The 27292-nt window shown below is 44.2% G+C and overlaps 1 protein-coding gene across 1 annotated transcript in view; it reads right to left on the bottom strand.

The window, feature by feature from the left end:
* Positions 1-27292, bottom strand: part of GLP2R (glucagon like peptide 2 receptor) — a 183284-nt gene that overhangs the window by 25519 nt on the left and 130473 nt on the right. Inside the window, exons 10-11 of the mRNA XM_019498124.2 lie at positions 22220-22308; positions 13773-13911 (exon numbers count right to left, since the gene is read on the bottom strand). Of these exons, the coding sequence (XP_019353669.1) occupies positions 13773-13911; positions 22220-22308 (228 nt within the window). The remainder of the gene's footprint in view (positions 1-13772; positions 13912-22219; positions 22309-27292) is intronic.

The raw sequence follows: 27292 nt of genomic DNA, 5'->3' as shown, positions 1-27292 counted from the left end.
CTCCTGAAAGGTAACTCTCTTTAGTGACTTCATAACCCTTGTTAGGTGATCTATTACTTGCTTACACATCCCTGATTCCTCTCAATAATGGCTATCTTATTGTCTTAGGTCAAGGATACTTCAATTTTAATGGGAGACTCTCCATATAAAAAATTCTTGATTACTCTAATTTGTTTTCCCAGGACAGGTTTACTCAGTTGTTCATTGTTCTTAAGGAGTTTTATATTCAGGAAGAGCTTGGTGACAGGCCCAAAATATATGATGCAAGGGCACAGAGAGAGACATTGATAAGATTATAAACAAGAGTTTAAAACATGAAATTGAAATTAAATGTTCCCAGGTTGCTTCAGTGATAATCCTTAGTTTTAAAAAAAAATCCAGAAATCAATATTCTTATTTGGGAGAGCAGACAATCAATTGTTCCCCCTCTCTTGTAGATAATATTTGACGATAAAAGAGAAATTGAGATTCTTCATTTTAGCGTCAAGGATAGTTTTTTACCCACTTCAGTTTGCCCTGCTGTTTTCACCAAAATACTACAAATAAATAACTACACCCCTCAACTCATGTCCCTCTCTTCTCTTTCTCTTCACAACCTCATAGAATGTCTTTCCTTTCTCAGCCAATGCCACAGAGGCAAGATGGGCAGAATAGGTGCTATTAGCCTTTACATACATAAACCAAAGTTTGAACTGAAGTGCCCAGAGGAGGACTGAGACACCTAATCCCTTTGTGGGTCTAGCCAACTGCTGCCAGGAGAGTGGGACATACAATGACAGATAGCAGTAGTATCTACATGTGATGATAAGGAAAATAGATGATCTTTAAAGTTTGTCAGTAGAGTTTCACTAAAATCAAGAGGGATATGTTAATACATGGCAGCTAAAGAACAAGTCTGATATTTCTATACAAATACTGTTCATGTTCACTTTTAAATGCTTTTTTACCCTTCACTGCCTTAGCAGTTACTTTTAGAAGGAATACCACTCTAGTACTCCCTGCACTTCCTGCCAAAATGGCATAGGGAAGAGTAACAGGGAAGATACCACCAGTATCTGGGGGAACGTTTGTTCACCAGAGCGCCCCAAGGGATGATGACTAGGTCGAATGGTCATAAACTACTACAAGACCATTTCAGGCTGGACATAAGGAAGAATTTCTTTACTGTCCGAGCCCCCAAGGTCTGGAACAGCCTGCCACCGGAGGTGGTTCAAGCGCCTACATTGAACACCTTCAAGAGCAAACTGGATGCTTATCTTGCTGGGATCCTATGACCCCAGCTGACTTCCTGCCCTTTGGGCAGGGGGCTGGACTCGATGATCTTCCGAGGTCCCTTCCAGCCCTAATGTCTATGAAATCTATGAAACAGCAAGAATCTCAGCTGACCATCACCAACACAGGGTTTACGTATCAAATAAATGCAAGGCTTCCTGGATGCACCATTTTTCTGAAGATTTTCATTTGATTGACTGTGTATTGGTTTGGCAGAGAGATGTCACAGACCTTAAGCACTAAATCCTATTTCATTTTTTTACATGACTCGGTGGCATTTATGTAGCTACATAACTGTCACTTTTGGCACTTGGGCACACTTTGGATTCTATTTGTACCTGCGTAGCTATGCTTCCTCCATACTTCCCTTCTGAACTGGTCTGTAGTCCATACTATCCAAACACCTGGGTGAAGAGAAGTGTTCAGGCATGTGTATTACACTGAATAAGCCCTGAAACTATAGGCACAAAAAAGCCTAACTAGCAACAGTTGCCACATGAGGATTGCCCTCCCATCTTCTAGCCCAACATCCTAGAGATTTTGCACTTGCCTGAGGCGTCACACACCCAGATTTTACATCCCCCAACCCTGCACGTGTTAAGCCACTATTGCCACAAGTTTCAAAGGAGAAATTTCTTTCAAACAAATGTATTAGGCAGAGGAAAAAAATATTCAGAAAAAAAATTGCTTCCTGGGTCCTTTCTGAGCCTATATGGAAACCGAGATATGGTGTAGGGTTTCAGTAGTACTGTTTATCTCAGATGTACACAATGTAAACAGCACTAAATTATCCTTACATGATTATTTTTAATCCATCATCAGACAATATATTTTTCTGTGGGTAAAAATGCATGTTATGCAACACTAGGTCAAAATGACTGGATCTTTCCACTCTGAAGTGGAGATGTAAGTTGTGTTGTTAGAACTAAAGAAGAGCTGCATCTTAGAATTTAATTCACATTGTTTTAGTTAAACCTTCCAGCTGACATTCAAGAGGTAATTAGTTTCCTTTAACAAAAGTTTAATTTAATTTAAAATTAGTTCAGTGGTTAGAGACTAAACAAAATTAACTGAGTCTAGTTTGGATGTTTTTCTCTAATTCTTGTACAAAATAATGTTTTAGTTAAAATGAGATTCTGTAGTAAATGTAGGTGAATCCTTCTAACTATTTTAGAGTTTTTTAAATGAAAAAGGTTTGTTAAATTGCAAGTCCTGAAAATTCTCTTAGATCTAATGAAACTGCCTTACTATATACCAGCAGGTAGCATAAAGTTGTCTTAGAGTCAAATTACACTTAGATCATAATAAGAGCGCCTAAAATGTGCACACATCCATAGGTTAAAACGCATTAACTCATGCTAAATGCTCTCTGAGCATCCACTTCAGGCAAGGGTGAACTGAACTCTGGCCTGTCCTATCTCACTCATATTACAGTAACTTCAATCAACTCCATGGAGATAAAACAAGCAATTTGTAGTCCTCCAGCATCCTAGGGTTCACTGCTCCCCATCTCTCTTCCCCCATTCCCTCCCTCCCAGAGCAGGGATAGCACCCAGGTGTCCTGGATCCTAGCCATGCTGCAGCTAGCCAATCCTTTAATAGTATTAACCCTTAACATGTGACTGCTCACAGCATGTTTTAACTTTAAGGGTAAAGTTACACATTACACCTCTATTTACCAATCCATTAAACAGATTGTTCATTTAAAGCCATTTAACATTGCTTAAAAGTGGCATCTATTCAATGCAAACATTAAGAATAAGGAAAAGCCAAATTAAGGAACGCACATCTCTTATCGATGCCATTATGTCCACAGGGTGCAAGAAGCATTATAACTAACTAATTTTACAAGGAATTCCCTTCTGCCTCCCCACATAAATCTCTCCCCAGACTTAAGTAGAAAAACCTTAATTACAATCATTATTGTAATGAATTAGTTAACTTATGTCTCACTACATTTCACTATACCCATGACTTTTGGGTGAAAACAAAGGCAAGAAAATGAAGGTTACGGATCTGTCCTGCTGAGATAAACATTTGACCAATATGGAAAGTCAAGAAAGTAATACTGTGTATAGGTAGGCATGTAGATCTGCATGGCAGCTTTGCAGACCTCCTAGACTGAAACACTATGTAAACTCACTACTTCAAAGCTTCCTTAATACAGAGGTAAAGGAATGGGCAATGCCTGATACTGAATGCCAAGGGTACCTAGACTTAAAATTTTGAAAACAAGGAAATAAAAACTTAAGGTGAAGCAAACAAATCTCTACAGAAAAAAAAAATATCTGTACAGTACCTATCATTTTTCAAGTTATATTGTTTGTATACATAGAAATAAAGGACTGGAAGAAGTTTCCTGGACCGTCAAATCCAGTCCCTGAGTTTACAGGCAATCACAGCAAGCTTCACAAATGCAACTTCATGTTAAACTACAAAGTACAATATCTGAACACCACGATCACTCTATAGCATGCCCCAGGTATGAGTGAGAGATACAAGGGCACAGCCAATGTCCTGCCCCTGCAATGACAAGGAAGCGATTGGTTAGTATATTCCCAGAAGACCCGAGGGAAAGGAGCTTCATAGTGGCTGCATCTACACGAGACATTTACTGTGGCGTTGCCTTAATTGGCTCCACAGTAAATATCTCAACATCTACATGTGCAGTGCTATTAGGGCAGAGTAAACTAATTAACTCTGCAGCAGGTTAGTACTGTTTAACACAAGTACTATCCTGCGGCATAATTTTTTTATTCTGCATCAACACATATGAAAATGTTGATGGAGCTGGCTGGAGACAAGGATGCTTCAATTTGGGGGCTTTCTGTCAGCCAGCTCCACATTGGAGCACCCTCGTGCCCCAGTCAGCCCCTCTGCAGTTTGCTAAGCCAGGTCAGAGAAGTCTTGGGCTGACAAGCTGGCACCCCTGGATCGCCTGCCAGCTGGGCCTGTTTCAACCAAGCTTAATATGCTGCGGTCCTGGGCTATAAACTCTGATGTGATGTGTAAAGAAATCCCCTCCTCCTCTCTTGGCCCCTCACTTGGGTCATCCCAGGTGACCCCTCTCTCTCCTTGCTTTCTTCTTGGTGCAGGCTGGTCAATCAGGTGACTTAGCCAGATAAAATTCCTAGGGGGATGGAGGGAGCTCTCTCTTCCTTTCAGCGGGCATTTTGAAAACTTCAAGCAAGCACCCCAGGCAATTGTCTGGTGAATTTTGTAAGCAGAATTCTGGAAACCAGCCAGGAGATAAGAATTATGTGTAGGTCAGTCATGTCTTAAAAGGGTCACCATATCCAATCTCTGTAATGGTTCAAGTTGCTTTTGTTTGCTCAAGGTGTTTTCTTACTTCCTCATTCTACCCCCTACCACCCCGGCCAATCAATAAAGGTGTACAACCTTCATTGCTGTGCTGCTGAGGTGGGAGGCTTCTGCCCCTTGCTTGGCCAGTGACATTTTTTTCTTTCTATTCTCCTTCAGTTTTTCCTGATCCTGTCTAGGGATGCTTCAGGCTAAAAGAAGCATGCAGAAATATTACTGTGGACAAAGCACCCCCAAGGTTCACAGGGTTTGTGTGCCCCAGGCTGCACAGAGCCCTGCCAAAGACCCAGTGCCTGGGTGGTGGCGGAGTTACCCCAGGTTTGCGAGTGTTCTCCAGGAAGCAGGACAGCTGGCTGCAGGCTCCCCAAGAGAGATTCCTGAAGCAAGGTTTTGGGCCTGGCACAGCAAGGCATAGTAGTACCCTCTACTGTGCCTCCACAGTATGCACTGGAGTTCATTGGTGCTCATTAATTGCACGTGTAGATACATTCAGTCAGGGCTAATCTTATATAAGAGAAAAATCCATCCTCAAAAATCTGGTGATGGTCCTGAGCAGAAGACCCACTAACCGGCAACCTTGAGTTTTCTATCCAGCATGAGCGCCAGCACAACATGGTCAAATATTGACCAATATGCAATACTTCAGACAGCAAAACAAAAACAAACAAGCAAACACACAAAATGATTCCCCCCTCTTCCCTCTCCAAAAAAGAAACGCTGGGTGCCAGTGGCATTGATGAAGGGGAAAAAAATCCTTCTTGGCCCTGCTTCTGACCAGCAACATCTAAAATAAAGTTGTTTAATGTTCTTTATTTCATAAAGAAAAGATTTCCATTCCCTTAACAATCTCTTTGGCATTTTCTTGACCTTGTTCCTGCTGAAGTTAATCTTTTCTGAACACTAATATCCAGAATTGCACACAGTATTCTAAATGAGATACTATCTATGCCCAGAAAACTGTTACCAATGCATTCTTTTCTCTTCAATGCGTGGCCTGCTTAACTAAGACTCAGTGGTGACTCCTAGTCATCCTGCAATCAAACAATATAGTCAGGTCCCTCTCTTCCTCGTGTCTCCAGTCTATGCACATCTATCTTCTAGCTAAAGTCCTTGAATCCTTGTTATTGGCCTTTAAGTGCATGATTTTCCACTTCATATTGGTAAACTACATTCCATTTCTAATGCTTCATTCTACAAGATTAACTAAAAAAATTTCCTGTATAATAATATGGCTTCACTTCTGTACTCACAATATCTCCAAGTTATTGCTGCCACCCACAATGTTCATGAGGACACTTCTATTTCTAGTACTAAGGTTTCTGATAAAAAAGTTAAGCAGAATCAGTTCCAAGACAAATCCCTGAGGATAAAACTGGGAACTGCTTTCTGGATAAGCAACTCAGCATATTTCAATATTTCAGCATATTTCAATGAAGTCTGTCTTTTAGTCGATTGCCCTTATCCACCTCACAGTTATAAAATCAAGCTCCATCCCCTCTGGTTTGGCCAATAATTTATCATATTCTTCTTTTGTATGACATTTTAGGGTTACAGCATGCATAGATTAGTATCTAAATTTGATAACCATGCGACTTCTTCAGGGGTAGCTACATGGATTAATTTTTAGATCACCATTAAATGATCGAATTAGGCAATTGTACACAATGTGTTGCATCATCTGAAAAATCACACTACAATCACAACCCAGACTCTCTTTGATTCTCCATTTATGGAGTAGGTGTCCGCATTTTCCTGGAAGGATCTGAATGCGATTCAGGGAGGACCAAATCTTTCTTGGTAGGCCAGATCCTGGCTGGTGGATTGTAGGGTTGCTGATGATGTATTTCTGTGGCCAGTTGGTATTTGCCCAGGCTTTCCTCCATTGTCCTTCAGTGCTTTTGTTATCATGATAGAGCTTCTTGGCATATTTCCAGAAAGGTTTTTTTGATTTGAGCCTATCCGGTGGTGGCATGGTGATGTCCTTGTTGATTGGGAGGTCTGGGTTACTGATGGCCTTATGGTATTCCCTCATGCATGTGGCATCACAGTGGAGCCGTGGGCGAGCAATGTTCCCTAGGACTGGAAGCCATGGCAATGGAGTACTTTTTAGCGTTTCTGATATAATCCACATAGCTGCTTTAACTGTGTATCAACAATCTTTGTGTGCACGCTTTTGTTCCAGACTGGGAAGCAATATTCTGCTGCAGAGAAAACAAGAGCTAGAGTGGCCACTTGAAGCATGGTTGCATTTGCTCCCTATGTTCTGGCCAGTTTATGTACAAAATGAGTTTGTGCTTTCACTTTTTTAGCAACATCCCATAGATGTTCCTGAAAGGTGAGGCTCTGGTTAAGAGTTATGCTGAGATATTTTGGGAACTTCTCATGCTGAACGCCTTCTCCTCAGAAAGTGATGGTGAGTTTCTGGTCAGCATGGGTGTTGTTTAGATTAAATGATGTGACAACAGTTTTTCTCAGATTTGGATAGAGTCTCCAACACATGAAATATTCTTGAAGCAACTCGAAGACTTTGCAAAGATCTGTCTGGACTTCAGCCTGGGTCCTTCTTTGACTAGCAAGTACCAGGTAATTGGCATAGCCAAATTTCTGGCTGGTGGTGACAGGAAGATCACTTATGTACACATTAAAAAGTGCTGGTGCAAGCACTGATGCTTATGGGAAACTGTTATTTAGTAGATGAGTTCTGCTGACACTGATCCTGAGATGGACATGATATCACCAGTTAGACAGGAGTATTGATAAAAGGTAGAGGTTCTACTAGCACCTGATGACCCTTGATACCTGCAGCAGGAGGCCATCTTGACACACAGTATCATAAGCTGCTGATAAATAGATGAAGGCTGCTCCTGTGATCTCTTTGCTTTGGTACCTGGCTGCAATATACATAATGAACACCAGCACTTGGTCACAAATGCTGCATCCTGAGTGAAAGCCAGCATATTCAACTGGTATAACCTTCTTGAAGATGGAAGACATGTGAGCCAGTAGCATTTTTTCAAGCTTATACATTGTACAAAGCAGAGATATAGGACAGAAGTTGTTGGGGTCCATGGTTGATTTTCTGGGTTCTGGAATGGCAATGACCTTTGCTTGTCACCATATCTTGGCAATTTTCTTGTGGCCATTATGTCAGAGAACAATCTGGCCAACCAACAGCATATTTTTTGGCCAAGATGTTTCAAGAACTTGGGGTAGATCCCATCTCATCCTGCAGTCTTCCCTGATCTGGCAGCTCTTAGGGCTTCTATGACCTCCTCTTCAGTGAAGGGAGATTGTAACAGGGGACTTTCTTGGGGCCAGTCTGCCATTGGCCTGCCCACCTGCTCTGGGCCAACTGTCTGCCTCCTCACCTGCTACGCTTTGTTTCTTAATTGGTTTTAATAAAGGCAGGAGGCTGCCTATTCTTGCCCTGATGCCAGGGGGCGCTATCTGCAGCTCTGTTCCTCCCCTACACTACAGCCCAAGCCTCGCAGATGGCATCCAGGTGACAATGCTCCCAGCCTACAGCTGGACCAAGCTTAACCCTCGTTGTCAGGCCTCAGACACATGCACATTCATACCACCCTCCTTTCACTAGGGCCTCTCACACTCCACTCCCTCTCACAGGGCCTCTTTCACACATTGACAACTCATACTGCCTTGCTCCCTCTTGGAGTGGGCCCCTTCGGCTATAAGCTTTACCTAGTGCATGCCTTGGGTGGCAGACATACCATCTTTTGGGCCTCTCCCATGACCCTCACTGAGGTAGTGGCCAGCCAATTACCAAACCAGGGCCAAACTTGCCCTGGCCCCTCCCAGGGCAACTCTATACATACTCACACACATATACTGAGCTCCCAGCCCTCTGGTTTCCCCCTCACTGGGGCTTAACGCCCTCCCCCTCCCTGGGGCTGCCCCCTCACTGGGGCTCATCTCTGGCACTTCACTGGGGCCACGGGGTTTCCCTCCCTGGTGGGGGCTCAAGTGGCCGTAGCCATGCCTGGCCTTTTCTGGGTCTTACAACCTCTTTGGGCTCAGGTGGCTGTAGCCATGCCTGGCCCCCTTGTACCCACAGTGCTGTGGGGGCTAGAGATTAAGGTACCCCAACCTGCCTTTCACCGGGTGGTAACTGGCCTGGTATTTCCTGGGGGCTCCCATGCCACTGGGTGCCCCATCAAGCCACCCACTCCTGGCAGGGTGCAGTTTTAGGTCATGCCCAGGACTAGGAGCCTCCAAACCATCCCTTACAGCTCCTGCCATTTCCTCTAAGATGTTTCTGTAACAGCCTTTCAGCCAGGTAATGTTTCTGCCTAGCCTGCCAGGAGCAAACTGCTCTGTTTATATAGGCGGACAGAGTTCTAAAATGGCCGCCATAATCAAGCACCTGCTGACTGTTTGGCTCAGCCCTTAAAGTGGCATGCACCAACAGTGCCCTGCCACAGAAATGTTTTCGGTGCACATTCTGTCATTTACTGCTGAAGTTGAGCCCTTACTTGCTGTCTAGTCTGGTGATCTGTAGGGGTCTTTCCATCCAGCAGCATTTTTCAGGTGATGGTATTTACAGATATATTTATGGTCTTATTTGTTGGTGGTAGCACCACTCCTAGGTGTCTCAAGAGGCTCCAAGCTTTACGACTCGAGTCTGTGAAGTCTAATGACTCCATTGCTTTGGTCCATATTTGTCTTCTGGATTCATTTAGGGAGTTCAAGAGAGCTTTGCCACATTCCAGGTTTCCTGAGGCCAAGAATTCCTGGAACAGATATTTGCTTTGTTCATTCCGACATAGAGAATATTCCACCTGGTAGCTCCTGGGGATGTGTAATGGGGCCAGTTTGAGTACAAGCTTGGTGAAGTGCTCAAAATTTTCTGGTTTTGGTGGAATCCAAAAAACAGTGTGCTTGATATCCTCAGTAAAAATGTTCCCAATTAGCCTTTCTGAAGTTATATCATGGCATGGGAATGGACATTAGTGTTGGAATTTCAATTTCTATGTGTATCAGGACTGGCCTGTGCTGGCTGTTTGGGAAATTGTTTAATACCATTCTTGAAGCACACAAAGGTTCACCTGCACTATAACGTGACAAAACATAAAACAAGGTTTGAATCCTTTCTCCACCATGTGAAGTGGAAAGAGCTTCAATCTTTAGCACCAAACAAAAGGAACAGGTTTTCTGTAATTGCTTGGTCAATGACCTGTTCTCTACAGTTTTTGTCAGTTGTGTAGCCCCCAAGTCGTGTGATGGCTGTTAAAATCGCTGGCAAAAACCACTGGATGTTTAATGTTAGGCAGCATGCTTGGAATCCATGTGGCATTTGGAGGTTTATATATATTTATCATGGATAGCTATAGGTGTATTGTTTTCCAGATTTGTTGCGGTGACATCTTTAAGGGTGAATATTACATATGTTGCTCTAGTCCATGTTTGGGATGTTGGTGGCTTGTGACTAGCAGAAATCCCGGGATCTTCATTTTTGAGGTTCTTTCATTGTTAATTATGTGTGCTTCTTCAAGTAGTAGCACATCAAGCTTACGAAGTTTGAGGAGTCACACTGGAGCCTTGATAGGCCCTCCCCATTTAAGTGACACAAACATAGTGATGGTTCCATGTTGCAATAAGTTTGGTCCTGAAAAAGGTCTTTGGCATTGAAATCCTGATCGGGAAGCCCTTTACAGGCATTCAGTCATCGAGTTGATGACATTTGTTGTGCTTTAGCACATAACAGGAAAGACCACGAGAAGGTTGTCATCTTCTTCCCCAATTTCTCACGAGGCATAGAATCATTACTTCTTTGCCTCTATACCAGAAGTCTGCTACTATGTCAGAAAAAGGCTATTATATTAATCCTGGTGGTACCTAATAAACCAATTTTTCATTTTCTCCCATTTTCCATTTTCTTTCATACCCTTAACTACTGTATTTGCTCAAAATCCAAGATGAAGTTTGTTCCCCATTTAACATGGAGAAAAGGTCTCTTGTGTTAGATTCCAGAGCAAGGCAGGGGTCAGGTGGCTGCTGCACCTCTGGCTTCAGTTCTGGCCCTAACCTGAATGCAGGACTAGAGGCAGAGTCACAGCCACCTACCCACTCTCTGCTTTTTCTCCCCATCCACACTGCCAGCCTCCCTGCAGCTGTTGCTTACTTTCAGTCACAGCTCTGGCTCCAGCTCTGTCCTAGGACACAAAGCACATGGTGACTAAGTATGTGCATAGAAAGTTAACAGTGGCAGTGGTGACAGCTTTGGCCCTGGCTCCAGCCCCAGCCCCAGCCCCAGCTCTGGCTCTGCCCTATTTCTGGTCCTCGTTTTGATCCTGGGGCTGGGGCTGGACTGGAGCTAGGGCCTAAACTGGACCAGAGCTGCTGCTCCTGCTGCTGCAACTACTGCTGCCTGGTGAGAGTGGGGCCAGAGCCATGACTGAAGCTTAGCAACAGTGGAGGGGGCATCCAGCAGGGAAGGAAAAGTATGGGGGAGTGTAGCAAAAGGCTTAGTGCTCCTGCTACTTTAAGAGAAGGCAGAGTGCATGAGGAGCAGCCCACAGGTGTGGCAGGAGACAATTAGAGACCCACCCAACTAGAAGGGGGATAGTCTTGAAGCACATAACCCCAAGGCCTAAGACGGCCAGGTAGTCTAGCCCAGAGAACCATGGAGAGAGGAGCTCATGGGCAGTAGGGTTCCTGGGTAACATCTGAGCTGGGATAAGCAACTCTGGAGGTTTGAGAAAGGGACTAAGGAGAAGAGAATGCCCCAACAGGCCTGAAAGTAAAGAGGCCGTGAACATGGAATACAGAGCGTACGGCCCATATGGAGTAGACAGGGCCAGGGGCTATAGTGCAGTAGGAGCAGACTTGGAAGTGTTGACACAGTGAAAGGGCTGGAGTCTCAAGTGAGACTGAGAATGCAGGTCTGAACTGGGGGGCCCAGTCCCAGGGACTGAGGCTGGAGGTCAGGAAGGATGAGTAAGCAAGGCTGGAGAGCCCAGAGGTTAGTAGCCCAGAAGCGGCAAGTGTAAGCAAGGCCAGGGAGCCCAAATGCCTCACTGGCTCAGGAGTGGTCCCAGCATCCAGAGATAGGGGCCAAAGGCTGAGGAGAGCCACAGCTGGAGGCTGGCAGGGCTAGGGGAGCCCATAAGTCTCAACTGGCCTCAGAGTGAGGCCAAGGACTAAACCAGGGATGGGCAATTATTTGGGACCATGGGCCATATAGGTAGTTCTGGGGAGCTGCTGTGGACCAGTCAGGACCCCCCATCCCACAACAGCCCAGAGCCTGCATGCCCTATGGCTCTTCCCCACCACTGCCAACAGCACACAGCCCCAACTCGCCCCCAACCCACCCCAGACTCGCCTTGGCCAGAGCGGACCAGCCGGAACCCATACACATAGCCATGAACCTGGCCCACCCTGCACCTGCTCTGGACTGCCTGCCCATGCTGAGCAGTGGCAGCAGCCAGGCAGAAGCTGCTGCTTGACAGGGGGGGGAAAGTGGCAACTCCTCCTCACTGCTGCTGTGTCCTTCTTGCTCTCCAGATCCTATGACTGTCCTGTGGCTCCTCTTTGCTGCCATCACTGCCACCACCACCTCCAGGCTGCCCAGCAGGGCAGCGGTGGTAGTGCAGAAATGCTGCAGGGCAGCCCAGGCTTGGGCTCCAGGTGGCTGCAGCAAGAAGGACTTGGTAGTGGTGAGGGAGAGGGGCTGCTTTTCCCCCAAACCCAACAGTAGCTTCTGTCCAGGCACCACTACTGCTGCTGCTGGTAAATGTTAGTGGGCAAGTCTGGCACTGGAAAGGGTGAGCCAGCTCATGGGGTGAGCTCATGGCATGGGGTGAGCCAGCAGTGCACATGGGTTCTGGCTGGTCCAAAGCAGCAGCAGTGGCAGCCAGAAGGAGCCACAGTTGCCTACTCTTTTAGCCTTTGGTAAAAGGATTCTTCAACAGGAAACAAAACAGAAATTTTTAAACTTTCTTCTAAGGAAGTAAGTCCTAAAGAAAGAGGCCATTCTACATTTCTCCATTTAAAATTTTCTGGCATTTAAATTTGTTTTTCCCTCCTGATAGTCAGTGCTAATTAGTCTGCTCATGGCACATATGAATGCAGTTACACTGCTTCCAATACAGGAGGTGGCTAGCACAAAGAAATACAACATATTTGTGGGTGTTGTCTGGCATGGTATGTTTGTTGATTAGCCATGCCTGCTCTGTGTGAGAAGGGACATGGGCAGGTGAGGAATCAATTTTCCCACATTAGTGCCTATGAAACTGCAGAACTTGAATAGGTTTTAATGAACTCATGAAGTATAGTTTCATAGTTTCGTAGTAGGTAGGGTCGGAAGGAACCTGAGCAGATCATCAAGTCCAACCCCCTGCCATGGGCAGGAACAAATGCTGGGGTCAAATGACCACGGCTAAGTGATTATCTAGCCTCCTTTTGAAGACCCCCAGGGTAGGAGCAAGCACCACTTCCCTTGGAAGTTGGATCCAGATCCTAGCCGCCCTGACTGTGAAGTAGAGCCTCCTGATATCTAGCCTGAATCTACTCTCGGTCAACTTATGGTCATTATTCCTCGTTACTCCCGGTAGTGCTCGGGGGAACAGGGACTCTCCCATTCCCCACTGGTCACCCCTGGTAAGTTTGTAGACAGCCACCAGATCCCCTCTCAGCCTCCTCTTGTGGAGGCTGAACACGTTCAGGTCCCTTAGCCTCTGCTTGTAGGGTCTGCCTTGCTGCCCCCTGACCATGAGAGTGGCCCTCCTTTGGACCCTCTCAATGCTCTCCACATCCCTCCTGAAGTGCGGTGCCCAGAACTGGATGCAGTACTCCAACTGCGGCCTTACCAGTGTTGCATAGAGGGGGAGGATCACCTCCTTGGACCTGCTCGTGATACATCTGTGGATGCATGACAAGGTGCGATTAGCCTTCCTGACTGCGTCCCCACATTGGCGGCCCATGTTCATTTTGGAATCAATGACATCAAGATCCTTTTCTGCCTCTGCGCTGACGAGAAGGGAGTTCCCCAGCCTGTAGGTATGTTGCTGGTTCTTCCTCCCCAGGTGCAGCACCTTGCACTTGTCAGTAATGGTATTGTAAGCCAATAAAGATTGGAGTGCAATAATAAATTAAAACACTCTATCTGATCTATATAGGACCATCCTATTCCTATAGAAAAGATACTTCAATTAAGTACTTACATGAAAGGAGCTCATTGTTAATTGAATGAAGACTCTTATGTGTCTTGAAAATCCTTCTACTTGTTCATCTGCGATAAATGTAAAGACAACTTCATGGATTCCCAGCAATGGTATCAACACAAGAGTAGACCTTGCCAATCTGAAAAATAAAATGTTTGAATACTGGATTTTTCAAAAAGCTTGGTGAGATGTTATTTCTTCAGCTATGGAAAAATAACTAGAAAAGCAGTTTGTTCACAGGACAGAGCAGAATGCTAGGTACCAAAATTGAAGGGACTGCACATTCAATAAAAAGAGAATAAGTAAACAGAGAAAATGAGAAAACAAAGTAAAAAGAGAATAAGTGACCCAAGGCAAACATGACAGAAGTAAGACTGTATTCAGAGAAACAGCAAAAGAACTGGCTGTAGCAGTGGGGATCGGGGCAGTGGGGGGACAGTGGGGATCTTCCCCCCCCACCTAGCACCCATGTGGCAGCTACCCCATGGCACAGGTATGATGCTGCTCGGCAGGGCACTGCATGCTGTCTGGGAGCTGGAGCCACTGGGGCTGAGCAGTGCTGTGATCCGAGTGACTGCTGGAGCCACCCCAGCTCCCAGACAGCACGCAGCACCCTACTGAGCTGTGCTGCACCCACATGATGCAACAGCGGCCGCGCGGATGTCAAGCAGAGAAGGGCAATCCCTGCTGCCCCCCACTGCCCCTGCTGCACAGGGGTACTCTGCGATGAGCCCTCAGAGTTCCTGATCACCGCTGCTGTAGCTGGTGACTGCAGGGATTTTTAATTTTTTTTTAAATACCAGGAGGCTGTGCTGGGCGGGAGATGGAGCTGGCCAGGGAAGGCTTGGGGGCTTCTCCCATGGCTCCCCCTGCTGGGGCACAGGCAGGCACAGTCGGGGGCAGTGGTGATCATTCCCCCTGCTTGGCACCCACATGGCAGCTGCCACATTGCACAGGTGCAGTTCGGCTCAACAGGGCACCACGTGCTGTCTGGGAGCTGAGGTGGCTCCACCTGTTACCTGGAGCCCAGCACCACAGCCCCAGTGACCCCAGCTCCTAGACAGCATGCAGTGCCCTACTGAGCAGGCTGCTCCCGCACCATGGGGTGGCTGCTGTGTGGGTGCCAGGCAACAGGAGGTTATCCCTGCTGCCCCCCACTGCCCCATGCTGTGCTGGAGGCTCTACCACAAGCCCTCAGAGGCCCTGATTGCCACTACTGCAGCAAGTGGGTGTGGGCCTTTATTTTTTTTAAAGTGCTGAGAGGCTGGGGCTGGGCGGGGGATGGGGCCAGACAGGGCAGCCATGGGGGCTTCTCCCACAGCTCCCCCCACCCAAGGAGAGGCAGGCACAGCCAGAGGAGCCGTGGGAGAACCTGCAGCCATCCAGCTCTGTCTGCCTCTCCCTGGACTATCTGAATCTCTCCAAATCTTTTCCAAATAGATTCAGAGGCTTCAGATTCGATTCAGACCTTTTAATGGGTCTCCCAGTTCGATTCAGATTTGGAGATTCAGCTGCTGCATTGGGCCGAATCTCCTCCAAATTGAATTTGCGACCAAACCTTTGCACAACCCTAGTGCTCATGGCTCCTATTATTCATTTCAACTAGCACTTCCAAAAGTCAGAAGATCTTAACAAAAGTGCATTAAAAGATAGTCAGGTATATATACAAAGATATATACCTATATGTAAACAAATATATATATAACAAAGATATATACCTGTTAAGTATATATGTTTGAAAACGTGACTGAAATCATCTTGGACATAAGGGAGAGCCCTCTACCTAACTACATGAACTTCACCTGCAGTCACCCAATATCAACTTCACCTGCAGTTGCCCAATATCACTCAGCATAACTACTATTTCCCAGCATGCCCTTCATCACTAATGCACTCCTGTACCACAGCTGCTTGCTACCAAGACTGGAACTGGAAAAGTGGAGGAAGAGGTGGAGTGGGGGACATGAGGGCGCTGCCCTCTCATTAGGCAGCACCCAGGGCTTATGCCTTCCTTGTCCAGCTGTCCTTATGCTTACTGCTCTGAGCATCTGTAGACAGGTGTTAGACAAAGGAAGTCTTTAGACAGTACTTACAAGAGAAAACTTACAGTCATTTTTCTACACATTTTTACAGCAGTCAGTTCAATGGAGGCCTGAGAATGCTTGGGCTATCAGTACTAAAGCAATATAAATATTAAGGTATACAGACAACTATTAAAACAGCATTGCCTGAGTTCATAGAATGATAGAATTATAGCTAATTGGGGTTGGAAGGCACTTCATGAGGTCATCTAGTCCTGCTCAAAGTAGGACCATCCCCAACTATCCCCAAGCAAAAGCTAGGAAATACCATAATTGTGTCCTGATAACCTAACTTCATAGTTTCATAGTTTCATAGTTGGTAGGGTCGGAAGAGACCTGAGCAGATCATCAAGTCTGACCCCCTGCCATGGCAGGAAAGAATGCTGGGGTCAAAAGACCCTGGCAAGGTGTCTATATAGCCTCCTTTTGAAGACCCCAGGGTAGGAGCAAGCACCACTTCCCTTGGAAACTGGATCCACATCCTAGCCGCCCTGACTGTGAAGTAGTGCTTCCTGATATCTAGCCTGAATTTACTCTTGGTCAACTTATGGTCGTTATTCCTCGTTACTCCCGGAATTGCTCAGGGGGACAGGGGCTCTCCCATAGCCTGCTGTTCTCCCTTGGCCAGTTTATAGATGGCCACCAGATCCCCTCTCAGCATTCTCTTGTGGAGGTTGAACAGATTCAGGTCCCTTAGCCTCTCTTTGTAGGGACTGCCCTGCTGCCCCCGGATCATGTGAGTGGCCCTCCTTTGGACCTTCTCAATGATCTCCACATCTCTCCTGAAGTGCGGTGCCCAAAACTGGATGCAGTACACAACTGTGGCCTGATCAGTGTTGCATAGAGGGGGAGGATCACCTCCTTGGACCTGCTCATGATGCATCTGTGGATACATGACAAGGTGTGATTAGCCTTCCTGACTGCATCCCCACACTGTCGGCCCATGTTTATTTTGGAACCAATAATGACTCCAAGATCCTTTTCTGCCACTGTGCTTTCAAGAAGGGAGTTCCCCAGCCTGTAGGTATGCTGCTGGTTCTTCCTCCCTAGGTGCAGTACCCTGCACTTGACAGTATTGAATCCCATCTTATTCTCATCCACCCATCCCTGTAACCTGTCCAGATCCAATTGCAGCCTGTCCCTCCCTTCTAGCATGCCCACTTCTCCCCACATCTTAGTGTCATGTGCAAATTTGAAGAAGGTGCTTTTCACCCCCTCATCCAAGTCACTGATGAAGATGTTGAACAGTGCAGGCCCGAGGACTGAGCCCTGGGGGACCCCACTGCCCACATCCCTCCAGGTTGAAAACTTCATCTACCTTGTTCATATACACAAGGTGTATATCCAGACATGGGTCATCAGCAAAACTGGTACTTTTAGAACTGTCCTTACAGAGTAACTGTTGATATATAGTTGCTATATAGACCAACCACTGATTAAAGGAAGAAACTCACACTTTGTCAGTAGGTTTCATAACCATGTTCTGAGGACAAAGAAGTGCTGGATTTACGTTGCAGTCACATGTTTTGTACATGAGTGCACTATAGTGGTTACAGACGGTCCTAAAAAAATCTGTCACTTACACAGACAGCATTGGGAACACAGCAATCTATCTTATTCCTGGTGCCTGCCCCCACAGCGGATCATGGCACCTGAAAGGAGCCCTGAGTCATGCTCTTTCACTTTCTGTAGATGGCATGTATCTACTCTGTCTGCATGTCAGACTTGTGAGAGGCTGAAGTACATCAGCTGCACATGGAGCCTTCAGAGAATATTGCCAGTTTCTGGCAGACTTACACTGTGAAAACAGATTTATAACTTGAATCAAGCTAGATATTTTTTATGTGCATGGCAAACAGCAGATTTCTTACTCCAAGGTAAACTACCAGATCTCAACTCCCTGAACCAAAACATGCTGAGAAAATTAAGGGTTAAATCCAGACTGGTAAACTAGGCACATAGGCAGGATTTAGGCAGAAGACCTGACTAACACAAAGCATTCCAGAACACTCCTGCTCCAGCAGCCACAAAATTATATAGATGATTTGATTGATTTGATGCCTTCATTTTGGATTGTGAATTTAATCATAGGTTTTGAGGTATGTGCAGAAATGCTTCAGTTTGAGCAGGTAGATGCTTAGTTTCTATATAAATTCTGTTGCTATCCAGAATGGAAGTGAAGTGGCAACCCCATAGCACCACAGAATCATAGAAAATTGGGGTTGGCAGGGACCTAAGAAGGTCATCTAGTCCACCCCTGCTAAAAACAGGACGAGACCCAACTACATCATACCAGCCAATGCTTTGTCTAGCCGGGTCTTAAGAACATCCAAGGATGGCAATTCAATAACCTCTCTGGGTAATCTGTTCCAGTGTTTTACTACCCTCCTCATGAGAGAGGTTTTCCTAATATCTAACCTAAACTTCCCTTGCTGCAACTTGAGACCATTTCTCCCTGTTCTGTCATCTGCCACCAGTGACAACAGTCTAGCTCCATCCTCTTTCAACCCCTCCTTCAGGTAGTTGAAGGCTGCTATTAAGTCTCCTCTCAGTCTCCTCTTCTCCAGACTAAATAAGTTGAGTTCCCTCAGCCTCTCCTCAGAAGTCATGTGCCCCAGCCCCTAAACCATTTTCACTGCCCTTCACTGAACTCTCTCCAATTTGTCCACGTCATTTCTGTAGTGGGGGAATGGCCAAAACTGGACACAGTACTCCAGATGTGGACTCACCAGTGGCAAATAGAGAGAAAGAATCACTTCCCTCACTCTGCTGGCAACACTCCTATGAATGCAACCCAGTATGCCGTTAGCCTTCTTGGCAACAAGGGCACATTGTTGGCTTATATTCAATTTATTGTCCATTGTAACCCCCAGGTCTTTTTCTGCAGCTCCAGTTGGTCCCCAGCCTCTACCAGTGCATGGGATTGTTATGTCCTAAGTGCAGGACTTTGCACTTGTCCTTATTGAAGTTCATGAGATTTATTGTGGTCCAATCCTCCCCCAATTTCTTAAAGTCTCTTTAATCCTAGTCCTACTCTCCATCATATCAACAACACTTCCAAGATTGGTGTAATTTGCAAATTTGCTGAGGGTGCTCTCCATCCAATCTTCCAGGTCACTGATACAGATATTGAACAAAATCAGCCCCAGGACCAACCCCTGGGGCACTCCACTTGATACTGGCTACCAACTAGACATCAAGCTATTGATTACTACCCTCTGAGCCCAATAATGCAGCTAGTTTTTTATCCACCTTACAGTTCATTCATCCAACCCATACTTCCTTAACTTACTGGTGAGAATGTTGTAGGAAACCAATGGCAAATGCCTTGCTAAAGTCAAGGTATACCATGTACACTGCTCTACCAGGATCCACTGAGCCAGTCATCTCATCATAGAAGGCAATGAGGTTGGTCAGGCATGACTTGCCCTTGGTGAATCCATGTTGACTGTTCCTGATCACCTTCTCCTCCAAATGCTTAGACAGATTCTGTGAGAACATGCTCTATGTTTTTTTCAAAGATTGAGGTGAGGCTGATTGGGCCTTAGTTCCCTGGATCCTCCTTCTTCCCTTGCTTAATAATAGGTACTATATTTCCCCTTTTCCAATCATCCAGAACCTCTCCCGATCACCACGAATTTTCAAAGATGATGCTCAGTGGCTCCACAATCACATCAGCCAACTCCCTCAACACCCTGGGGTGCATCATGCCCAGCCCCATGGACTTGTACATGTCCAGCTTTTCTAAATGGTCCCTAACCTGTTCTTTTGTCACTGTTGGATGCTCACCTCCTCCTTAAACTGCTGCCAGGGGGTATAGTTTGGGAGCTGACCTTCCTTTGAAAATTTAGGTAAAAAAAGGCATTGAGTATTTCAGCTTTTTCTGCATCAGCAGTCATTAAAATGCCTTCCCCATTCAGTTGAGGACCCACACTTCCCTGTTCTTCCTCTTGTTGCTGAAATCCTTGTAGAAACCCTTCTTGTTACCCTTCATATCTCTTGCTAGCTGCAATTCCAATTGTGCTTTGGCCTTCCTCATTTCATTTCTGCATGCCTGAACATTGCTCTTATATTCCTCCCTAGTTGTTTGTCCAAGTTTCCTCTTCTTGTAAGCTTCCTTTTTGTGTTTTAGTTCATTGAAGAATTTATTGCTAAACCAAGCTGGTTTTCTGCCATACTCGCTAGTCTTCCTGCACATTGGATGATTCATTCCTGCACCCTCAATAAGGTTTCTTTAAAGCACAACCAGCTCTTCGGAACTCCTTTCCCCCTTAGACTGGCCTCCCAGGGGATCCTTCCCATCAATTCCCTGAGGGAGTCCAAGTCTGCATTTCTGATGTTCAGGGTCCTTACTCTGCTGCTCTCCTTCCTTCCTTTCCTCAGGATCCTGAACTCAATCATTGCCTGGTTTCTGCTGCCCAAGCTGCCATCCACTTCTACATCCCCTACCAATTCTTCTCTGTTTGTGAACAGCAGATCAAGAAAGCATAGCTCCTAGCTGGCCTCGCCAACACTTGCACCACGAAGTTGTCCCAACACTCTTCAAAAACTTCATGGATTGCCTGTGCACTGCTGTATTGCCCTTCCAGCAGATATCAAGATGACTGAAATCCCCCATGAGAACCAGGGCCTCTGTTCTTCAATTAGCATGCATAATGTGCACCTACAGTACTGAGTTCAATACAAAATGCAGCAAACATATATTATCAGTCAAGACCACAGCTGGAGGAGAAGAATGTGCCAGGTATCTTTTACATAATATCCTAGTGGTTAAACACTCAGATAGTGGGAACACTGGATTATACCCCCACCCCCAGCCTAAAGAGATTTAAACCCAGGTATTTCATATTCAAGCAGAATGCCCTCACTATCAGGCTATAGGGCTCCCTCCACTCTTCCTGGGACAGCTGGGTAAGAAGGCAGCAAAGATTCATAGGACAAGAAGGAGAACAAATGAGAGTAAAGCTAACTCTGTAGCCTTATATTGAAGGGACACAGATGGAAGAGGTTTCAGTCCTTATATTCAGGATTATTTCCCATTTCTCCCCAGTGTCTGTGTAATATAAAATGCATAAGTAAGTGGGAAAGCAATGGCCAGAATTCATGTCTCGTATCTCCCAGCTGAGAGCACTAGAGCCAGCACTTAGCCTCCAGAGTCAAGTGTACATAATGGGTTTACTGCTGCTATTAACAGGGCCATGTTTTGACAGTGGAACTGTGTAACATACTCAGAAACACTGAGTTTTCAGATGCTGCTACTGATCTGCAAGAAATTCCCATCTGATTGACTATACTGCCCATCCTCCTTCTTTCCTCCTGTAATTAGGTATCTTGTCAGTGCTGTGCTGTATATGGAAGAACAGTTGGAATTACTTTTCCTGCCCTCTGCAAACATAGGCTGAAGTGTTCCCCAAATCCTCCTGTCTGGTATTCTGAGAGCTAAATGGGAAGCAGCATCTCCCTGTCATTCTGCAATTCTTGGTGGAACTCTTTTCCACCAAGCTCAGGTAAAGAAGCTAGACCTCCACCTGGACCAAGAGGGGATGAAGAGGCTTCCAGCCATGTACCAGGACAATGATAGCAGAATCAGCTCTGAGCCTCTGCAGAATAGCAAAGGAAAGAATGAACAGTGTGGTTGTATTGTTGGGGAGTGAAACTACCTTGTATGGTGTGTGAAAGAAATTAGCTGGTCCATAAAAGGTAGGGGTGATCTGAATTTTGTGTGAATGGAAAGGGACAAAAATTCATTGGAGAGATTCATAATTTAATGACATCCTGTTTTATGAAGTTTTTTTTCTATTTTTTGCTCCTGTGTTGTATCTCATAAATGAAGTAGTATATTACTTATCTTCTTAGATTGGAAATCACAAAAAATGCAGTGGGGGAATTCAGTAGGTGGTGCTCATCTCTTTGCAGCTTTAAGGATTCCAAATGTCTGTATGTTATACTAACAGAAGTGAGCGACTGATGAGGGACCCTTTCTTTTGAGTTAATAATAGACAAATCCTGAAATGCAGGATATAAATCCTGTAAGAGGTGATGTTTGTTTTGAATGAGGTATAAAACTGAGGTTCCACCCACTTATTATTAAAGAGTTCATGACAAGTAGAACAAAACAAAGAACACTGTAGTGGTATTCCAGGATAAGAAAGTACATTCAAACTCTACATTTTCCTTCAGCTGACAGGCTATTATTCTTCCCTTTTTCTGAAACACTTATAGTACAGGCTCAGAAAAACTGTCCTATTTTACCTGTTTGTTAATTACACATAATTATATATCCTGCAAAGCACCATGGGACATGTTTAAATAAAAAGTTCTAAGGAAGCAAAATAGATTAGTAGGTCTTTCAAATTTATTACATACCTGTACTTGTAATCATGAAAGCTCATTTGCTGGGCTTTGAGTTTGGAAATTAACAACTTCAGAATTTTTAGAAAGATGCAGAAATTAACCTTAAAAGAAAATATATATTGATTAGTAACAGAAAATGTCACAATACAGTAATACCATTTATATATATATATATATATATATATATATATATATATATATATTTCTATATAGTTATATAGAAATATATTTGAACATTTTATATGCATGCACACATACATAAATGTATGTCAAACATGCAAAAACTAAACTAAAACAAATGAAGATTGCAAAGTTAAGTACTCTAAAGTTAGAAAATCAAATTTTCTAGATGGCATAATCTTACTTTTGCTTGTTTTGTTTGTATTTTCATAGGAAAGTAGGAAAGCTGGGCTGGAAGGGACCTCACAAGATCATCTAGTCCAGCCTCCAAGATTGTGTTATGATACAAGCTTTAATTACAAGATCAGATTTTGGGTTTAATGTAAGACACCTGCCTCATTCAGTGAGTGGGCAATTATTCTAGTTCTTCTAGTCTTCTTTATTCAATATGTGATTCCCAGCCTAATTTAACTCACACAACACTAATAATGCACTGAATACAGCTTTATTCATATCCTCATCTATATTTCTATGCTACTTTCACAAGGATATCTGGAGGATTTACAAACAATGACTGTATTTTCACAACAGCCTGGGAACATGAAGGAATTGCATTATCCCTGTTTTACAGATGGAAAATGAAGGTACAGGGAAATAAAGGCTAAAATGTCAAGTGTTCACCAATTTTGAGCATTCAGCCTGAGACACTTCTGCATCTACATTGTAAACTATGCATAAGTGCCTCAAATAGCAGCTACACAACTAGAAAACCGCCATTTGGATGCATAAAGTGAAATGTGATTCTGCCCTACATGCCTACCCAGGTGAAATAGAAAACCGCCCTGTTCCCAGTCTCAATAGCTTGAAGAAAGCAGAAATTGGCCGTATCTACACGAGATGCTGGCTGCGCAGTAGCCTGCAGCTACTATGCAGTAGCGTTGCATGGCAACAACAGCAGTGTGACACTACTGCACAGTAACTCGGGTTACAAAAAGCCATTTGTTGGCACTACTGCACAGTAACTCGGGTTACTGTGCAGTAAGTACTTGTATAAATTTGTTTATACAAATACTAAATGACTGCACAGTAACGACTGTACAGTCAGTGTCTCATGTAGATTTGGCCTCTAAGTCATACATTTGGCAGCAAAGCAGAATTTACACAGAGTTACAGATGATGACAATGGAACAGATTCAATACTACCTTAAGGATTTCCCAATTTTGAGTGGGAGAGAATACCAAACGGCAAACAGGCAGCGTTTTAGGTACCTGTCAAAATAATACCTAAGCTACCTGTCAAGATCATAAGTCAGAATTATCCAAGAAAATCAGTTGTATAGAAGGAACAGAAGAGGTCTCAGCACACTGAGGAAGACACTTGCTCTTTTTTGTGGATGTGTCTAGGATGCTGCTGACAGAAATAACTAAAGCTATGGACAAACAAACATTTTAACTGCTTTAAAAGAGGAAGGGCAGCTGATAGTGGGAGCTATATCTCGATTGTTACAATGTAACTCTTATCCCAAAGCTCCTCTAATGTGATACAAATTTTAACACTGAGGGTACATACAGACATTCAGGAAGGTTACGGGGAGGTTAAATCGTGTTAAAAATGGTCACCTGATTTAACTTAGTTCACTCAGGTGGGGACCTTACACTTAGATCCCTAGTTAGGTGGTTCAGTGTGTGAACTCTACCAAAGTTCAGGATTGTTAGATCGGTTTAAAAATGGCCAACCAAATCTAAGTTAACTGTACCTCAGAGGTAGTCTAACTTAGACTAGATCCAGTGAGATTGAGCTAATTGAACTTTTGTACAGTTCCCAGCACAGCCCCAGGCCTGGGAAAACCCAGGTGCTGCTCCAGCCCCAGGGCTGTGCTTTTCCTACCTCCTGCCCCCTCCCCTGCAGGCACTGGGCTATTTTTAGGCCCTGGACAGCCCCCCACCCCACAGACCAGTCAGCCACCCCACCCCCAGAATCTGCCAAATGCCCCATCCCATAAGCCACTCCCAGTACCAGTTTTACTCAGTACTTGGATCCAAGGAATTAAGTTGGAGTGGAGGGAGGGGCAAAGGGTATTGGAATAGATCTGGTTCAATGGGGGGGGGGCGCTGTTTGTCTGAGGGTGGGTTGTTTGGGGGGCTAAAAGTAGCCCCTGGTTATAGGTGGGGAGAAAGCCCCTATCCCACCAAGCACCACAAGATCCCCTCTAACCCCCCTGATCCTGCCAAACTCTCTTGGACCCCACCAACCTCCCCCTGTGGGCCCTGTTTGCAACCCCCCACCCCCGCCCCAGACCCTGCTGGCCCCCTGACCTGTCAAGCCCCCCACAGACCCTATTTGCCCCCTGAACCCACCCAACACTCCTGGACCCCCATCAACCCCCTGTGGATGACATTTGCCCCCCACAGTTCTCCCCAAACCCTCCTGCAGACCCTGCTAGTCCCCAAGCCTTCTGCAGGTTCTGCTAAACCCCCCTTCCCAATTTACATTAAATCAGGTGGATGTTTTTAACTCAAGCTAGCCTCTCCCTAACTAGCCTGAATGTGTGTACATACCCTGAACAAAACAGAATTAAAGTTGCAATGGTTTTGCTACCCTTGATACTACAGAAGCATGAAGATATAAATTCTATCATAATAGCCTATATCAGTACTATTTGATATTGATACAAGTGTTGTCTGTCTATATCTTTACATGTTCCCCATCACTGACAAGGACAAACACCAGCAGCAGTACATGCAGGCCCAAGGAGCTTGACCGACCCTAGAACATGAAGTAGCTGTGAATTCACAAAGCCTCTGGGATTCAGAGGATGTTTCTGATAGACCTGTCCAATAGTAATAAATCATTATAATCATCTCCTGTGAGCACACCCCTCTCATCTAGCTGTACCCACCTGGAAGTTAATCCTATCACTGCAGAGCATAGTCACAAGCATGGGAGAATTTCAGTCCGCTAGGCATCTGATAGTATGCTGATGTACTGTATGCCTAGAGGAAAGTACAGTAGTGCTCCAGATATCACACTAATCTTGGTCAAAAACCCAAGGACACTCATAAACTTCTATTAAGTGAAAGGATTCCTTTCTTATTGCTCCCAGAGGTCCAGCAATGACCCAAGAGGTTCTGCATAGCACTCTTAAATGACATATTTTATTTGCAAATGATTTTGCCCACAACATACAGTTTAGAATTTTCAGTCATATCTAGTGCAACTGTATACATTGGTTCCTATTAGTTATGAAATATGTTAATTCAGTAAGACATTTTCCTTGCCTCTCCCACTCCAGGAAAATTGATCTATGCGTTGCTTTTTGGTGTTCAGCATTTGTCTCATATGCCTATATAGGCTTCTTGAACTCCGCAGCTAATACTGACTCGATCCTGCAGATTTATAGTCATTTTAGGGCTCACTTTCCTAAAGTGCTCCTCGCACCATCAGGAGTACTTTTCTTTTTTAGTAGATGGCCTTACTTATATATTTGCTGATGCTCCTTCCTTGCTTTTTATTTGCATATTATTGATATTCTGTAGGTTTTGGCAAGCCGTGCACATCACACAGCCTTCCTTAATATTCTTTCCCACTATCCATGGCTACATTCCTGATTTTGTACTATGACATGATCATATGTCCAGGGTATCAATTTTCCATGGATGTATATGTAAGATGCAGCACTTTCATATAATATAGCCAGGATGTGGCCCAAAGTATCAACAGAGTTCAAGAACCAAATTTCAAGAAAAAGCAAAATAAAGTTAACATCTACCAATTACTCAATATAGCTAGTACAGGATCAAAAGCACAAACACATTAATGTACTATTGATTATTACTATAAGTCTAGTATAAATTAATTAACATTTTCTACAGCACATGCAATATTCCACATGTGTTTTACATTTGCATAACCATTAAATGAAAACTATCCAAATCTCAGATGGTTAGATTTTTTTTTTAAATATTGAGCAAAAATAATCCATTTCTCAATAGTTCTTTTCTATTTCTACGCAAAAACAAGGAGTCACACTTCCAAACGTGGACTATCTTTTTTTAATATAAAAATAATTTTCCCTTTTCCTAAGTAGAATTAATACCAAAGTACAAGTTCATATAAGTTATCTGAATCTGAATTCCCTTTATTTATTGCTCACTGAACAGGTAGTTCTCGTGAGATTCAAGAGACATTGGTTCTTGACCCTACACTGCTTAACACTACAGAAATATAAAATCCTTCCTGATAAAATTTGCTTGTAACACAAAAATTGAAGGAATGATAAATAATGAAGAGGACAGTCCAGTTATACAGTGTGATCCAAATTGCTTTAGTAATGCCAAGCATAAATTCATAAATATAGGATCAAATAATATAAGACATACTTGCAGGATAACAATGCCATCGTTAAAAGCAGAAGTTACGAAAAAGATTTAGGGAGTAATGGTGAATAGTCAGATGAAATGAGCTTCATGTGCAATGAACAAAGACAAATGAATTTTTGGATGTATACGTATGGAAATCTCAAATTATATAACCTCTGTATCTGGCACTTATGTGACTGCTATTGGAATCCTGAGTCCAATTCTTGTGTCCACAATTCAGGACAAATATTGAAAAATTGGAGAGAATTCAGAAAGAGCCACAAGAATGATTAAGGGATTATAAAATGCACAGCATAGTGAAACTTCCAAGGGGTTCGATCTGTTTAGCTTAAAGAGAATGGTAAAGGGTGACCTGATCACAATGTATAAGGTCATAAAGGGAAGTGAGAATTTGGCAATAAGAGTGCTTTTCAATTTGTCAAATAAAGATAAAAGATCCCATGGCTGCAAACTGAAGTTAAACAAATTCAGAACGAAATAGGGTAGAATTTTTTTTAACAGTGACATTTTAAAATCAAGAACGGATGTTATTATAGAAGATGTTCTCTAGTTCAAATGGCAATTAATTCAGAAACGTCCTTTGGC

This window comes from Alligator mississippiensis, chromosome 8 (genome assembly GCF_030867095.1).
Source record: "Alligator mississippiensis isolate rAllMis1 chromosome 8, rAllMis1, whole genome shotgun sequence".
Classification (NCBI taxonomy): domain Eukaryota; kingdom Metazoa; phylum Chordata; order Crocodylia; family Alligatoridae; genus Alligator; species Alligator mississippiensis.
Note: the sequence above shows the minus strand (reverse complement) of the source record. Positions and strands in the feature narration are given on the sequence as shown.